The following is a 19133-nucleotide window of genomic DNA, read 5'->3' as shown; positions in this document are numbered from 1 at the left end:
TGATGGGCAGCTCTAGCAGCCAGCCAGTAGGTCTTTACAGATGTTTGGGTGGGACCAGACTCTAAGAGGATGCCACTGTAAGCATGAGAGCTTCAGCTATTAGGAAGATACATGTCTGCCCCGATGCTACCACCACTCTCACTGTAACATTTACTTTCATGGTAGCACTTCTTTTTGTCTCCTGCACTTTCCCTCCACTTCTATCATTTCCATCATCTCTACTTCTCAGTGCTTGGTCGATATAGACTCTCACAGCCACTCAGGCTTTCAAAGCGCAAACTCTTTTACATCTCAGCAGAGGAGGAGGAGGTTGAGGAGGAGGGGAGTGGGACAAGAGCCTCTCTGCCTCTAAGACATTTACAGCTGCTAGGATGAGATGTTGGTTCATAGTGATCATACAGCACCTGAGGTTGAAAAAAAAGGAAGAGTGATGAAGTGGCCTCCTGCTGCTGCTAAACCACAGTGGCCCACACTGTGTGTCACAGCTGCTATTGCTGGTGTCCCATAAAGCAAGTCATGATTCAATAATACATTATGTTTTTATCTGTTCCATCTGTTTTTACCTAGCTGTGTTAGGACCAGGATGTAAATCAGCTAATCCCAGCACATTTATACTGATGATGTAGCTTTTGGTCCAATTCTGTATTTATGTAAAAATACAAGATGAACAACAATTTAAAATTCTGGTTATTTGTAATAAAAGTCTAAATGGACAATATAAATTGGTTTGTGTTGTAAGCACATATCATAAAAAGCCTTACATTTAAATATTCATATTAATCACCTGGTGAAGTCGTGGATGCACATGCATGGGCATCCTAATAATAATTGGAATTCTCAAGTCAAAGTGTGTAGAAGCACTGCAAGCTGTGTGTCGAGCTGTGAAAAAGCTCTGCCTAATGGCTATGTAGTGATGAAGGAGATTTAATGCATGAATGCATATGCAGACATAGCAACACATACACACACACAGCTTCACCCTCCTCTTCTTCTGTGAACAGAACAGAGAAAATGACTGTCTGAATCTGAGAGCACTGGTATATTAAATTAAAAACAGATTAAACATCCATGAGAGCAGAATGTATTTAAATTCTGGGATAATATCTTAGTGTTGACTGTATCTCTTTAACATAAACCAATCACCAACACCAGCATGCATGCATATGTAAAGCCAATGAGAGCTAGATGGAGGAGGGAGAGAGTTTGGAACATGGTCTCTCAAGGACACAGCCATTCATTGAGTTACTGAGTGTGTCTTTGGTTGCAGAGCCTAAAGTAAATGAATTAGGATCCAGAAAATCATATGACAAGAATGAAATTAGATTAATACCCAGCAAGCCCTCAATGGAACTGCTGTCAGACATGACTTTGACAGTTGGCCTCTGTCTTAATTTAAACAATATTTTACAATTTATATTTACAACAAGCACCCACATGGATGGTATAAGAGAATTAACATTAGAAATTATGTCTGCAATAAATATTGATCCAACGGTTTTCTGTTCAAATAGCAGCAGCTGTTGAAGGTTGTGATACACAGATGTATGACGTCCGTTGCAGGCTGTGGAATAAGTTGGTCTCTCAGGTAGCTGCAGCCATCTGTCTCTGTATTCTCAACAGCTTGAGGCTCAACGCTATCTCGACCCTGCAGCTGACCCTTCTTCAGTTGAATAGTAACCTTTACAGTCTGACCATGAAGGAGGGGAAATTAAATGCTCAGAATGGATGCAAATTCTTAGCTTGTGACCAGCAGTTTTCTACTAGGAATAATCTCATTATTCTGAAGTTCATTAGTAATACAGTGTACATAACACATTTTTAAACAGTTAAATCTTAATTGAAACAAATATGTCTTGGTCATGCATGAACTGAACATTTGATTATTCAGTTTGGACTGATTAAAGCTCCAATATATTGGTTCAAGAGCATGTAAGAGGCTTGTTAAGGAGACTTGCTTTTTGTCCCAATAAGGGAGGCGAGTCCCCCCAACATGACTTGGTAAACAGATTTACCTCCACACAACATGAGGAATACCTGGTCTACACACTGACCTATTTTTACATATGCATACATGAGTGTGTGTAGAAATAAACATACATGAATACAAAAAGAAAAAAGACAAAGAGAATCATTTGACAGGATCCTCACATAACCTATTCTCTCTCTCACACACACAGACACACACAGACACAGACACAGACACAGACACACACACACACACACACACACACACACACACACACACACACACACACACACACACACACACACACACACACACACACACACACACACACACACACACACACACACACTCTTCAGACCACAGCTCTGCTGTCTAAATGCATTATTCAGATTCAAACAGCTAGAATGGCTGCAGTTTCTATTTTTATGCACTTTGTCATTGCAGGCAGGATGAAGGAAGTGCAGGCCAGATGGGTGGAATGCAAAATCAAGAAATTGCAAGACTAAATGGTGAGGAAAACATCAAAGAAAAAAAAAGAAAGATGAACAGAAGAAAATGGCCTGGAGATTCATTTTGGGTGTGTGTGTGTGTGTGTGTGGGGGGGGGGGGGGGTGGTTGGAATAATGGATGGTCTAACACAGTTTCCCCTCCCCCTTGCTTCATCTATCCATGCATTTGTACAAAGACGGTCTGCAGAAGACTGATAAAGATTATTAATTGTTCATGTTATTAATACAAGAACCACAACCCTATTTTCTGTTTACAGATATCAATATAATGACAAAATCCTGTGCAGCTTACATCTCAATGAAGCTGTGAGTACCCACTGCCACCTACTGGCAGACTTCATACACAAAGAAATGACACTGCAAACTCAGTTTTCATCTCTATTAGCTCTTATATTGCATTACATGCATTCCTCCATCCACCTATATTCCTGACCTGCCTGTTTTTAAACTATTAGAGGAAACTAAAGAACATGCGAGCAGCACACAGAAAATCCTCAGTTGTCCGGTTCTAATTCATCCAGAATCTGAGCTACTCTGCTCCCACTTTATTACTCAAAGTTCATCCACCAACCAAATTGTGCTGCATTGTGACCTTCTAAAAAAAGCAGAGTAAAAAAAAAACACTCTCACATTTGTATGTGTTTGTACGTGTAACAATCAGCTGGTGAGAGACTTTACCTCGGCACACTCGTCAGGTAGGTGAGCACGTTGTGAAACTCCCTGTCTGAGATCTCTCCAAATGCAGGGAATTCTGGGAACACGATGATGGGGCTGCCATTATCTCCTCGACCCCCTGAAAAATCCCAAAAAGAAGAACACTGACATTTAACATTTAGGAGCACTTGGAGTATATCTATATTCAGGATGTTACATATCCATGTGTTGAGGACTCTGTCAGTCAAACTGACGATGAAAATCTATTTTGATAAATATATAAATAATAAATAAAGGAAGAGGGCACTGAGTTTAAAGAAACTGTGACCACATGGTGGTGCTGACGTTAAAGCTGTCTGATGAGTGGAGGCTGGAAAGAAAACTGCAATATTCATCATAACAAACTATTTAGCCTCACCCCTCTGGCCCCCATCCAAAAACAAGAAAAGCTGTGCCATTTGTTTGTCATAAATGTATTTTCTCCAGTACACAGGTGAACTGCATATGTCAGAATAACATGTGTTTCGTAATAATGTATTGTAATGTGTGTAATGTGTCAATATGAGAAAGAATAAGGCAGATCAGCCCACAAGTATTAAGACAGCTCCTTCAAAAATTAGCATAGAAACCAAATAATTGACCTGTAACTGTAACTCATGTAATTGTCATCATTACCCTCCTTATGCCTCTGTCTTACAAAATGTTTTATTATAAAAAAAATAATTTTCAATAAGGATTACACTAATATTCAAAATGGACATTTTTAAAGTATAATAAAAATTAGGTGAGGCAGAGAGATGAAAAACATCTCTGCTGCTGTTTGTACACAAAGATTGATGTTGACAGTCTCACTTCTTTTACACACAAACACACGCACGCACACACCCACACCCACACACACACGCACACACACACTCTGTGTTTTGTGGCAGGCTCTGTCAGCGCATGTGACTGGAATATCAATCTGTCTGCCTTTTCTCATCTCATTGCTATAGCAACAGCAAGTGCATGGTCATGGTTTTAACGTCTGCTTGGATCTTTCTCTGCAAAATGGTTTCCGACTCTGCTGCAGCCACAAGGTCACCTCTGTCACGCACTGAGAGGGGCAGCTTTTACACTACTGAAGGAAAAGATGTAGAGTGGTCCAGTACTTTATCTATCCTAAAGGGAAACTGCAGTATTACAGAAGCTATTTAACATAAATCATAAAAATATAATAGGTGTTCATATTTCCTTTGATATCTGGCAATCTCTACGACTGAAGAATCAAATACTGTGAAATGACACAAGTAAAGATGCAAATGTGGGATTTAGGGCATATTCAGAGCCATGACTGTAAAACACATTAGGTGACATAATCAACATTCTGGGAGGATCCTCCTGTATCAGGACCGACAGACAGCAAAGAGGAAAAGGAAAGAGGTGACATTTGAATAGTAAATCATGCTTGCAAAGACAAAACTGTTCTCATGAACTATGCAAAGAGTAACAGTTAAGCTGTAAATGATTGACAAAAATGGTGGAAGCACATGTTTATTTTGGGCTACTGAAGGAATAAAAGGGAAGGGCAGCCGATGGATTGAGGTTAAAATGACAATTCACTAAAAGAGAAAACAAACACACACACACCCAAACAGAGGAAGAGAAAGGACATAAAGGTGTTACCTGAAAGAAAGGCAAACTGCTTCTTGAGGTCAGGCGTGATGTCAGCAGCGTGGAGGGGGCTGCTGTCCAGCTGCATGATGTCATCTGGAGAATAGAGAGAGAAATGCAAACGTCAGTGACTCGTCTGATGTCAGCTTCTCATCCATAATCATCATGTTGATTTAAATTCTATGATTATTACATTAATTTCACATGGTTTTTCTATACATAACCCATTCATCTGTATAGACGGTATTAAGTGCTACTGTACATCTCCATCTATACGGTAAAGACAGAATTAAAAAGTAAACACAAATTTTCAAAAAAAAACAACATTTCTAGTAAACTAAGGCTAAGTGTGATCGCTGGACCCTATAATGTAATGGTAACAGTCTCCTCTTTGCTTGTCTTTGTCAAACATGTGCTTTGGTGTAGATAACACATGAATCAATTAGTCAAATGAAGTCAAGTCAAGTAAAAAAAAACAGGTGTTGACCAGAGCTTTGAAGTGAAAGTTAAAATTAAACTAAAATACAGTTAAATAACTAAAAACTAAAATCAATAGATGAGTAACAGACAAAATTAAATCTATTTTATCATGATATTAAAAATTAAGGTCTAGCCAGTGATTATTTGGCCAGATGGCAGACCGCTGTATGTTATTATTACATACAGTGTAATCTAGAAACAGTGTTTTCAGTGTGGTCTAAGTTGTAAGACAAAGCATAGATAGAGATATTTATAATTGTGGTAAAGATGTAGCTTAGACTCAGCGACACCATGTCTTCCAGCGTCTAGGCCTCATATAAATGCATTCAACAAAAACATCATCTCTGTCATATACAGCACATGCACTCATTCACATTGAAAAACATTAGCAGTGCCTGATAACTTAAAACTTGGCTAAAGTTCAACTTGTAACTGAGAACAAAACAGATCAATAGAGAAAAATTGGCAAAGTGCAGCTCTTTACTGTAAGATGATATGACTACTACGCTACTGTGTGTCTTTCTCACAATCTGCCATCACACAGGTGCAAACATCCTATTTTACAATTTATGAGGTAAGTAGTTTTATATGTAGACATCATTCTGACAGGCCTTAAGGCAATAAAACCAAACACTGTGGTCAAATTACTGTGAGAAACTACAGTAAGGTAAATTCAGTATCAATCCTTCAGGCATTTTATTTTTAAGGCATATTTACATGTTAGTGACTGTTTATCAAGTTAGAAACTGAATCACAATTCCCAAGCTACTATAGCCACATCAATCAGTGTTTTAAGATCTTACATATATTTATATCTAATTTTAGCCAAATGGGGCTCTGCTGGCATTTATGTCATTTCAAGATAATTAAACATCATGGAAAAACTTGCAGTACATGAAATATATATATATATATATATATACATATATATATATATTTCTGTTTGCTTCAAAACCTCATGTTTGCATTATGATACTGTAAATAGGTTAAAAATACAGGATGATGCTGGAACAAATGATGAAGAGAGGCTTCTATAAGGGACCAGAGATGTTTGGACATAATGGAAAGAGAGCCACTATAATGTAAACATGGTTGCGAGCATAGACAGGTAAGTCAAACAAACTGGAAGAACACTGTTGACTTTTCATTTTAGTCTGACTTTGTTTGCTTTGTTCTCCTGAGGTTATCTACACTGAATCACCACATCCTGCCTACAACAGAAAGTTCATGACGTCTTTACAGATCAAATAGTACTTTATTTTATCAACTGTAATTCCAAATGACCAATATTCAATTACCTAAATTAATGTAAGTTTAAGTGTAAGTTTTCCTCTTACTTTTTTCTTCCATTAGCAACAGTTCAATTTCATACAAGAAGAAAGCAAAGCCAGAAAAATGGAAGCAAAAAAGCTATTTGTGTGCACATTATACTTTTATGGAATTTAAGTGGAGCAGAGAGGCAACAAATATAGTCTTAGAGAACTCAGTCAACTATTATACAAGAAAAACAACAAAAAACCTCCACAAATAGCCTCAAAGAAATATGAGGACATCAAGAACTGTACTGGTAAACATTCAAAAATACACAACATGTCCAAACAGTATTCACTGTATGACACTGCACCTGTCCTGTGACACACGTCCACCTAGTCTGACTTCATACTTTATCAAAACTGATCAACTTTAAGGTTAAGTTAACATACCATCAGTCCAATCAGGAGTATCATAAAATATCCCCTTAACTTATATACTGTACGTCCTTCCCTTGTCCTCCCGTATGTTATACCAACTGTCTCTTTACAGGCACAACCCTGTTCCTGTAAGTCCTCCTCTCACTCCAGTTTAAACAAACCAAAAAGTCTGACTGTTTGGCTGAGACCTATCAGGTGACAAGGCCTCAGGGGTTCACTACACTGAAATCACCTTTCTCTCTCTCTCTCTCTCTCTCTCTCTCTCTCTCTCTCTCTCTCTCTCTCTCTCTCTCTCTCTCTCTCTCTCTCTCTCTCTCTCTCTCTCTCTCTCTCTCTCTCTCTCTCTCTCTCTCACACACATGCAAGCAAGCTGTTTAGGGACATGATTCATTCAAGTGTGTCTTCTTGGTCTGGTATTTTCAATCTCTTGCCTTCTTTAAACCCTTTTTCCACTGACACCAGCTGTTTTAAAAAAAAAAAAAATTCTGGCACTTTTCTGAGTATTGTGTTATTATTTATTACATATATGTTTTATAACTACAATTTTGGGGTATTTTAGTGATTATTTTTAATGGGGATAGTTAGAGATGTGTTTTTATGTAATGTTTGGCTGTCTTGACTGTGGATGTAGCAATTTTCCATGAAGGATCAATAAAGTATCTATCTGTTGTTTTGCTGTCCTTGTGTAGCCAGATTACTGAGGTCTGGACAAGTCTCAGGGCAGATGCTGGTTACAAAGAAGATGAGACACAGTGAGCTGTTATTATACTTAATAGCAAAAACATTATATTAGTGGTGGTCTGGCTGTGATGTGATTCAGCAGCAAACACCAAGGTCTTGGATGTATGTGTCCACACCAATGTAAAGACTTTTATATGCCTTATATGCTATTACTGTATATGCCCTATTTTATATGACTATTCTTTTAGACAGCATCTCTACTTGTGTTCTGGCAACCTAGCAGTGATGACAGACAATCACAAAAAGGCAAAGAAGACAAAGTAATACTTTGGTACATACTGTCCTAAATCAATGATGTATGGATTAAACAGACGAGATATTATGTGTTAATCAGTGAGCTTTAAAGGTGCGGGTAGTTGGATATCACCATTGGACAGAGCTAGGCTAGCGATTTCCCCCTTTTTCCAGTGCTAATGCTAAGCTGAGCTAACCAACTTCATATTTAGCATACAGACACGAGACTGGTATCAATCTTCTCATTTTATTATCTGCATGAGAGCAAATCTACATATTTTCCATATCTTGCAAAATGACGAACTAGGCTATGAAAAGACAAGCAGGACTGTATGTTTTACTCCAATAAACATGTATAATGTGTGAGTTATGTACAAGTACGTTTACTTTAAACTACTTTTGCTAACTATTCATTTAGTTTACTGAAAATGAACATCTGGATACTTTTAGTGTTAACAAACTTTTCATTCTTCTTCTTCTTCGAGTCATTCTTCTTGAAAATGCAGGAATTTAAGCAGAGTTAAAAGTTATAAACATTCAACACCATTTTGCGAGATTGTCTTCCATCAGCTGCTGCATTACAGACGTACTTTACAACAACTTGACAACTTTGGGCAGTTCACTTCCTTCACAGAACAAGTTAATGAGGTCACTGTGAGAAGAACAGAAATCACATCACAAAATGTTAAGTTTATGACGTCACAACTGCACCGTAACAGCCTTTATTTACTGAAGCAGGTGGTTTTAAATCTTGCATGACAGCAGGAGACCTCTGAGGTTGAGGCATAGATTACACTAATCTACCGTGTCTAGAAGTCCAAAGATATATAGACACACACATGTACAGTGTTGTGTATACATATTATGCACAGGCAGATAATCAAGTTGGCAGCTTTACCTGGGATCTACACCATTGTTAACCTGTGACTGGTGCTATATAATTACACTCTTCGGTTAAACGGTTTGTTTCCTTTTCTCGTCCACTAGACATGTTTTCATTGTTGAGATCACTATAGTTCATCTGTTATATATCACAATTCTACCTGTAGCTGGACAAACATTGTTTTGTTAAAACATGTCTTCAGGATATAGATTTCAGATAGATTTAGAGTCAAATCAGTTTTGTCTCGTACCCTCTATTCCCACCAGACCTAAAGGGAAATAGAGTCTGCTGAGTCTCTGTTTCTATTGATTGTATTCTGTTTCAAGAGACATCTGTAGTTAACAGATATTGTTTAGACACTACTGGCTGACTGATATCTACTGATGATATTTGAGACACAGCTTCCTCTTCCTCTTTTTATTTCAGCTTAACCTGGAGCAAGGGTGTGCACACCAAAATGGCTACCTAACAAAGGCCAGGGACGTAGACATACGACTAGATAAATGGTTATATCAGTGATGTTTGTAACTCAGTAAAGTGAGGTTTCCAAGCTGATAATGGCCACCTACTGCCTGAGGTGATCAGACACAAAGCTGTAACTGTGCAGCCATCTGCAGGGTGCTCAAATAGACTCAAGTTCACACGGAAGACCTCCAGGAGTTTCCACTTTCTGACCCAGCCTCAGTCAGAGAGCCACACCTTGCCCCCAGCAACTCCCACACATATCAAATCAAAACCAACCCCCCACCCAGCAATAGCTCCACTTTGTTTCCAGAAAGAGGCTATTCTTTTAGTGAAAAATACCCTTCTTGAAAGATGACACACTTCAGTTTCAGTCACTTTTACCCCCTCTGTCCTACTACTACTTTCATTACTTTTGACACACAAACCTACATTCAATTTATGGATGACATTTAAAATGGAACTATGTGAGATTGTAATTATTATATTATTATGTAAAATCTGCAGTCACCAATAACAACACGTGAAAAATAAATGCAATGGAGTAAAAAGTACAATATTTCCCTCTAAAATTCAGCAGAGTAGAGGTATGAAATAGCATAAAATAGAAATGTTCAAGTAAAAAACATGTATGTCCAAATAGTACTCAAGAAATGATATTTATCACCAGTGCTCACACAGTATTATACAATCGTTAAAAGCACCTCTGGCTATTACAAAAGGAGAGGAAGAGCAGGTGTCAGATATTACTGTACGTCACACAAAAGGACAGGGGGTGAAACTTTTTTTTGTATCTTCACCTATCAGCAAGTATCGATGACGTCACAAGGATCTTATGTAAAGACAGGGAAGTATATGTAAGAAACTAAGTTCATTGTTTCTGAGGTGGCTCAAATTAAACTCAGTGTATATATACACACACATAGACAACATCATCCCAACAGGAAAACAATGATTATGAAGGTCACTACGTGTGAGTGAGATGGTGGCTCACATTACATTTGTTGTTTGTTTTACTCATATCTGTCAGCACTGTGTTGCATGGTAGATAAGCAGATGATACCAAAGTATTTATTGCTTTAACATAGTTATAATAACAAATGCCAAAAAGGAATTTCCCTGCAATATAAATTCTGTAATTTAATTAAAGAACTATTTCCTGATATTTAGTAAGCGAGTAAGTAATAGTAATAAAAAAAAGACCCACACCTTAAACAAACATATTTTTTTCCCAGCATTCCCCACACACAGACAGGCATACACACCAGCTGCTGGATCAGGCGTTAATGTTCTTTAAAGGGCTTAACGTTGGGGATTAGTGTCCACTCACGCTCACGTTTGTGGGTGATGAGTCAAACGTTAGTGGGTCAAAGTCACACAACTGGACCTCTTGCCACTATACACACATATTAAACTGGACTGGGGCAGAAGCTTGGAAACCTGCTTCATAAGGCGAAAGATAAAACTATAAATAATGAGAACAAATGTATTATTTGCTTGCTCATTAATGATTTACTTCTACTAATTTCTTTTCCCTCTTTTTTTCCTTTCCTATAAGGGGTAACAGGACAGACACCCACAAAACAGAGGTGGGGGAGGGCAACAAGTGGGAATAAAGGGCTTACAGTCATGGTCAGAGATAAAGCAGAGTTAAGATTAGGGTTCAAAACAACAATATCCAAGTTGATGGTTAACAGTAATGATGGTTAACAGTAATGTTGCTCAACTGGTCTTTAATAAAACAATAAACACACTGGGTTTGAAATGCGTTACTGCAGATTGTGACCAACCTGAGATTTACAGACTTTAGATTCTCTTTTTATAAAAAAAACAAAAGCTAAAACTACACAGCCAAATGGAAATCAAATATCATATCAAAGAAACAATGAGCACCTGTGTTCCCCCAATCCCACAGCGGAGAGAAAAGGTACAGAGCAGGTGAACTCAAACAGAAGAGGACAGGTGGAAGATGAGGTGTTAATATAACAGAACAATTTCTTACAAATAAATACAAATAAATAAATAAAGAGAGAGAGAAAGGAAGAATCATTTCACAATACATAGAATAAAGGAGAGAAAATTAAATCAAACTTATGACACCTACCACACAACCAGTAGCAGCTGCGAGAAAATTTGTAGTATCTTTCCACCTCCTCCACAGAGATCCGTACATGAACCCCTCTCTCCTCTACCGGTTGCAAACACACCTCCAATGCATCCTTGGTCCCTTCTTCCTTGCCATCCTCCTCATCTATCTCTACTCCTCTCTCAGCTTCAGTGTCTACATTCTTCATTGACACTGAATCATCCTCAATCTCATCTTCCTCTTGAGTTTGCCTCCCTCCATCTCCTCCTGGGCTTATTCTTCCGTCTTTTTGCTCCTTAGACAGAGAATCTGTAATCACAAACCAGTGCAGCTGCTCCTCCTCATCTGAACCTAGACTTATCTGTCCTGCTAGACTCAGCTCTGAGCTTGCATTCATGCAATACCCAGAGTCTAACTCAACTTCAACATCCTCCTCCATCAAGAAGCCTGAATCTGTCGCCTCCTCAGCTCCCATCCTGCATTCCCAATCTGTTCCGTCTTTTTCACTCTTCTTCTCCCGCACTTGTTCCATGCAGCTTTGCAAAGGTATCATAGTAACAACTTCCCTCTCATTCTGACTCTACCTTTCCCCGGCCTCCACATTCAGCCTCCTGCTCTCTGTCTGGCTGCAGGTGCTCTACAGCCTGCAGCACGTCACTCAGTAACTCTGGGGACTTCCTTTTGCAACCACAGGTTACCTTCCTCGTAGACAAAAGCAACAGTGTAGCACTCAACCCCACCCTACCTGCTTACCCTTATCCCTCCCCTAAATAGGACAATTACCTGACCCCTCCCAGTGCAGCAGGCAATGCCTCCAACCTGCTGATGTATGACTGAGCCTGACCTCTACAAAGGGATTCAGTCAGGTCTCTGTAGTCAAAACCAGGAAGAAATCATGTAATCTAATGCATGTGATGCTACAATATGCCACAGCGGTTAGGTAAGAGCTGCAGCCGCCAGCCCTTTGCCCGGGACTCATTTACCTAGGCCAACAAAACCTGGGATCCTCGCCTGCCTTATCTCAGGAGATGTGAACCAAAAGTACAAAGGCTCCATTCTGACCAGCCCATTCAAACACTAACCAAATCCCCATTTAACCATTCACTGTCTGTATCTATTCAAAGCCCTTATTCTTGTTTACACCACTCAAAAGACCCCATTCTTACAAACTCACTGAAAGACTTAATTCTAATGAGACTCCTCAAAGAAAGACACTGTTCCTTAGAAGAATGTGGCAATTTAGATGGCATTTCAATGAATGGTATAAGAGATATATTTCAGTCAAAGAGCTAATAGACACCATTCTGTCTCCTAATTCAGCTATTATTAACTAATAGAAGTTCAGCAGTGCTAAAAGGTTTGAGCTGAAGATGTTGATTGTGTTACATGTGTTCATGTATAGGTATGAAAGCCTGCCTCTGCACGAGTGTATGTCTGTGTGTGTGTGTGTGTGTGTGTGTGTGTGTGTGTGTGTGTTTCAGGAGTGTTGTGTGTGGGTGGGGTGTTGTGTCTAACATGTGTATTTGCTCTATAACCAAGGAGGGCACATATGAGGTTATCAGTGTCATAAACCTTGAGAGATAACACCAGAGCCATTAAGTTAGAGAACTGCGCAGCTTAAAGTGAGTGGGTCAAACAATGGGACAGACAACCTTTTAAAACGCAGTCTCAGTCCAATTTAGATACTGATTTGTTGTGTTTTCAAATAAAGCTGACCGGTGTACACTGCGTCTAAAAGAAAGCAACTAGCGTATCAAATAAAAACTTTCTGTGGAAGTTTGTCCATCAGAGCCTGAGTCTGAAAAAGTGTTTAACATACAAAATCCAAAGACGGTCAATTTGATTTAAATAGTTCCAAAAACACTTTAACTAAATGTACCAATATGATGAGATGACCATGCGTTTTTGATTCAGTTTTACTTGATTTTGAAGAACATGACTTAGAATGGAAACATCTGTACTTCTTACATCACTTTATCTGGAGAAAACATTATGTTAAGAATTAGAAGATGGAAAAAGTGACAGATTCTTATTTTTTTGCAAAGTGAGTACAAACACAAGCAGACAAAAACAATCTGATCACCTTTAAACATATTTAACAAGATAGCAAGATCTCTAATTGTTGTTACAGATGCCAGGCAGCTTCAGTCTGGAAAACCAAACATCTGTAAGATCAACAACAGGATTCTCCTCTTGTATGAATTGACATCATGGCTAATGATTGTAACAGAGCTGGGGGTGGTTTTGGGGGGGGGGGTTGGACTTTCCCCTGAAACCACACAATGTCCGTGCATGCAGACATAAAAGCAATCCATGACTGCCAGGCATTTATCCTTGTATAGAACAACCATAACTATCTGAGGATGACCTTGCTGAGAGACAAGACTGGCTCAAAAAAACTAGAGCCACATCATAAACACGGCTATTAATATTTGAAGGGTATGTAGGGTTATCTTGTACATTCTGTCGACAAGCCATAGGAAAATAGCTTACACATGCATAAAAGCACATACAGACAGAAAGTCAGTGTTCCCAATACATTTAAAAATACTAAGACCCACGCAGAATAAACAAAAAAAAAAACAATCCATACATCCAGAGTGTCCCTTGACTCACGTGGCTTAAGCGGGACCATCGGCATCCCACTATCCCATTGAGACGCCCTCCTCCTGGATTTCCTCACCATGCTTTTCTGGTGTTTGTAGGACCTCCCAAAGCCCTTTTCTATGTGGTAGCGAAAACACCAAGGTCTCAAAGTGGCAGCAATGCAGCAGACAGGATACCAACTTGAAAACTCAGCAGCTTTAATCTGCAGTTCACACTCCTTTCAACCAGCTCGTCTGCTGGTAAGGTGCTGTGTGCTGCAATTTCTGCAATTGCTGAAGAATCTGTCACTGCTACGGAAAAGTATCCGTGCAGCTGCCCAGATCTAGCTGTATGTTGGAAAGTGAAGCGACTGTTTAAGCAGCACAGACACGCACTTACACACACACAAAAGACACAGAAACAGTGTAGTGGGGAGCAAGGAAAGCCCACAGGAAACACAGTGTGTGTGTCTGGGCGTGATGCCCTACAGAACTCTGGCCAAAGCTTCTATCAGGACTATATTGCACACACATACGCACACAGGCTCACACACACACACACACATGTATGTACACATACGTGGTGTCATGAACACTGGAAAGTTGCACATAAACATGATGACGTACGTTCACATTAACATAAATCTGCACAGACATGCATACACTGTCTCTCTTCCTCTGTCGCTCTTACCATCCCAGTTTCTCCAGGAGCTCTTGCGGCTGCCAGGGTTGAATGGGAAAGGAGAGCCCAGTCCAGAGATGTCCAAGTTCTGAATCAGATGACTGAGCCGGTTCATCATCCGGTACGACGCCTCACCGCCGTCCCGCAGAAACTCATGCAGAGACATGAGAGCCGGCTGCTGGTCTCACACACTCAAACAAACTCTGTCATCTAGAGAGACCCCTCGCAGGACCAGCAAAGCACTGCTGCACACTCTAATAGACTCCAAAGTGCAGCCCCCAAATGCAGGCATAGGAAGGATCCTTCTTTGTGGTAATGTGCCAGGTCACTCGGCCCAACATGCTCTCATACACATCCCGTAAGGAGAAGACTGCATTGGCAACACCCGACACAAGCCCAGTGTCCTTTGTAGAGCCACATAAGGGGGACTTGGGAAAATAGCACAGTGCAAAGCCGGCAGGACTAAAAAAGAGCTGAGTCACTGTCTGCTCAACCTCTGAAACAAACACTGTTCACACTGCAGGTGAGAATGGACCCAGCTCTGCTCTGCACAAACACACTCACACTCTGATGCACTCGCATACCTTATCGCTAGTGCAACTATTGACAGCTCAGAGGAGCATAGGTTTCCATGTGAGAAAGAGACAGGAGGAGGGTGTAGGGGGGCAGGAGCAGAGGGCAGCCGGTGAAGCACAAATCCCCTTCTGCTACTCAGGCTAATTATATTCCTCCACTCCTTAACTAATCTGCCTTTTCTTTCCCTCTTTCCATCTCCCCAGAGCCTTTTCATGCATTCATTTCTAGTGAGCCAGGAATCAATACAAAAAGCAGAAGCAAAGATAAAAACACTAAACTAAAACACTAAAACTCTGTGATGTATATATGTAAAGCTCAGAATGTGCGGCGGCTCAATATTAGGCCTGTAACTGAGAAGTGGAGGAGCAAAAATAAGAGAGTCCTCATTGATAGGAGAGAAGAGGAGGCTACTTTCTGGCAGGCTGGGTGTGTGTGTATGTGCGTGGTTAAAGCTGGCGAGCAAAAGACAGTTTATCGGCTTAGAATGGCGATGATAGAGGAGCTGCACTCTCGCACATACTGATGAGATGACTGCAGTGGAGGAGAAACACGAATCCAGCCTCATTTTCAGTGACATCTACTGTTAACTTAGCATCTTTCTGTCTTAACCCCCCCCCCTTCATCAGTTCCCATGATAATCAGGTCTGATCCCTCTTTTATGGCATCACCCACCCCCCTGTGTGCTTCATCATCATCTATAGCCCTTCATCACTGTTTGCTCCCACACTGACCTCACATACAAAGACACATGCCTGCTCCTCCCCAAAACAGTGATCATTATTAATTCATTAAAAATAAAAAAGATGAAACATTTTGACCAAATGATGAAAAGTCAGCCAAAGTTAATACAATTCATCCTGCAGGGAACATGACTGTCTGTCACAAATTTGAAAGGAATCCATCTTCAAGTGAGACATTACACTCCAAACCAAATATGAACCTCATGGTGGCACTTAAGAGGAAAAGTCAGGGGACCATTAAAGTCATTAGCATACAGTATATCTGGAAACTGTGAATGTCTGTATACAATTTCATGTCAATCCATGCAAAGCTGCTGAGATATTCTAGTCCAACAGATTGAAACTACCATCATTAACTGTCAGAGAAGCATGGCTAAAAACATAACTCAATACAAATGTACAAAGAAATGAATGCAAAAGAAAAATATGATTATCAATTTACTAATATTGTCACTACTGAGCAATATGATGAGTAAAGTTGATGATTACTGTAGGGACACACAGCAAAGTTGACTAACTTTACAGCAGATACAGTAAGATGCTCTGAAGCATTCAAAGTTTTCAGTAAAATACAGTGAAATAAATTACTCATACTACATTATACGAGCTCTCTCTCTTTGAGTCTGGTTATATGCACCTTTCTAACCACAGCTGACTAGGTGGAAACTAATATTGACTTTCTGGATCCATCTGGTGATACACCTGCTCTGCCTTTAGGGATGAACAGCACAGCTCATTTATTCAGGTTGAATGAACCTCTGACCTCAAGCTAAAAAGGAACCTAAGACTCAGTCAGTACATTCACAAATAAAGTATAAGATCTATCTGACACTGTGCCTTCCATCCTAGCAATACAACAAAGGAGCACTTTATTAATCTCAAACTGATCGAAAAGCAGCCTGGAACTTCTGAGACAGCTGGGCTACTTGACGTTAAGCTCAGACATTTCCATAAACCTCAGTTACTCCCTGGCTGGCTCAGCAGCAGCTACAGGCGTTAACTACATCTTGAAGACGCGCTAACCACACTGTGCTCAAAAAAGCTCCGGCCACAACATGTCACACGTATTATCACATGCTGAATAAAAGAATCCCCTGAGCATCACTGGCTACAGATGAACATATCCCTGCTGGTTATGCTGAGAGCTGTGCCTCAATGCTCTGAACATGTCCCTTTAAATTAACTGGAAGTAGGTCAAATGCCCAGTTAGAGTCAATGGAAGGCTGCCAGTGGTAAGTGCTCCAAGTCATAACTGTTTGTTGCCGTTTATTATTCTAATCAATGGATTCATTAATTCATTCATGATACATATATTTTCACAAACTCCCATTTTAGGTTACTATAGCCAGCAGTTATTTATCTAAAAGCATATGAAAATGGAGAAATGGAGAAATGGAGAAATGGAAACATCTCTGCATGTCATTGGTTATTTTTGTGTCCACTGAGCAAAGCTCGTTTCAGTGCTCTCTATAATAAAGCCAACTCCCACTCACTTCTGGCTGAGTGACTACACTGATGGAAGGATGGATCACTGACAGTAATCCACCATATAAAAAGAAATTTCAGTCAACCACAGTGTGAGATGCAAATAGATCTTCCTGGTTCTTATCAGTCTGTGGAAATTGCATGTGAAGTCATTTTTACAGATCAGACAATCAAATAAGGTGTCTTTGTAACTTATTTCTATTGGAAAGAGGGAGGGGCGGAGGCAACGGGGGTTCTCAGTTTTTCTGCATTTTACAACACAAAACCTCCTTTTCAGCTTTAACAATGCTAAATCATCGTCATTTCCTCACTCTCCCATCCTCAATCCTGTCGTCTTTGATCAGCGTTACCGACTCTCTTCTGAGCCGATTACTGCTCTCATCCTCTGTACCACAGCACATCCCTGACACTTTTCCTTATATAGAGCCACCAGTGACTGTATGGCTGCAAATGTTTAGTATATTGACACACGTAATGTCTGTGCACTTAAAATGAAAAAATAACCACCTTTTTTCAATTGTTGGTTTGTTTGTAGTGGAGTGATTCAATTCACTTTCAGAGCTGCTTGGCCATAGCCATATTATCCCTCCTTGCTCAAATCCACCCACTCACTGCTGCCAGGCTTTTACCATCTCTGGTGCTGAGATGGAGAAGATACAACTAACTAGAGCCAACTGTGCTATATTAATAGTTGCAGCAGGATCCTTATCACTATAGAAGACTCAAAAAGGTAAAATGGCAAGTGTAGTGTACTGTACACTAAACATTATTTCTCTTTGCTCTTCATACACTGATCTTATAAATACATAAAACAATAATGATATTCTGAAAAATATAACACAACATGCTTCACAATATGAAAAGCAGCAACTTGTATTAATAATAATAATAATAATAATAATAAGGCCAACATCACTGACCTCAGATGAGACACTATCATCACAACATAAAATTAAATGTACAGTGTGGTTGTGTGTGTTTGTGTGTGTGTGCATTCATGTTTGTGAGTTTGGCTGTGTGCCAGCACTGAATGGATTAAGAGAGATCTCTATAAATGGATCAAAAGAGAAGGGAAGCAAACATCAGAAAACATATTAGTGGTATTAGTCTAAGGCGGAAAAAACATTCAGTCAGTGGCAATAAATAGTGAGGTAGGCTATCTGGTAAAGGGTTTACACAGCAACTAAAATGGCTTTGATGTTGCTTTTCTGTGACTATGTGATAATTTTCACTGCAACAATGAAGGAAGAGCCTAAAATGTTTTCCCCGCATCAGCTCAGGTTGTTCATAGGCTATGAGCACACACAGATCTGCACAAAACATAGTGGTATATGCCTGACAGCACAATCAAAGAAGTGATGTGACTACGTGTAGTGGCAAGTCCATGTTAGGTAATTTGTCCAGGGTTATGGAAGTGCGTAGATCAATATACAGGTCACTGTGTCTCAAATTTCTGCCCTCAACACATGTTCTGAACATATAACAAAAAAATGTCAACAAATAGGGTGGGGTACTTGTTAAAATAGGCCAGTTAGGTACTGTATCTAACACAAATCAACCTGCATGCATCTGAAACCTGTGTGTTTGCATTATGCATACCAGTTTTATGCCATTCAATATGTACATTTGGTAAAATGATAATGGAAAAGACATATGATAAGTGGACTGACTGTGTTACAAATAACTCAACTCTTGTGTCACTACAG

General features: G+C 39.7%; 1 protein-coding gene across 5 annotated transcripts in view; it reads right to left on the bottom strand.

Moving 5' to 3' along the window:
* The window catches only part of mcf2lb (mcf.2 cell line derived transforming sequence-like b), a 33401-nt gene extending 18555 nt beyond the window's left edge, over positions 1-14846 (bottom strand). For 2 of the 5 annotated variants that reach the window (XM_053328334.1, XM_053328332.1), the window contains exons 1-3: positions 14636-14846; positions 4795-4878; positions 3154-3268 (exon numbers count right to left, since the gene is read on the bottom strand). In XM_053328334.1, the coding sequence (XP_053184309.1) occupies positions 3154-3268; positions 4795-4878; positions 14636-14792 (356 nt within the window). In that variant the 5' untranslated portion in view covers positions 14793-14846. Of the gene's footprint in view, positions 1-3153; positions 3269-4794; positions 4879-6965; positions 7033-11377; positions 12074-14635 lie in introns of those variants that run through there. The other 3 variants (XM_053328330.1, XM_053328331.1, XM_053328333.1) reach the window with 2 other exon arrangements.
* Between the last annotated feature and the right edge of the window lie 4287 nt (positions 14847-19133).

Source organism: Scomber japonicus, chromosome 11 (genome assembly GCF_027409825.1).
Source record: "Scomber japonicus isolate fScoJap1 chromosome 11, fScoJap1.pri, whole genome shotgun sequence".
Taxonomy (NCBI): domain Eukaryota; kingdom Metazoa; phylum Chordata; class Actinopteri; order Scombriformes; family Scombridae; genus Scomber; species Scomber japonicus.
This window is presented reverse-complemented; position numbering and strand designations above follow the sequence as displayed.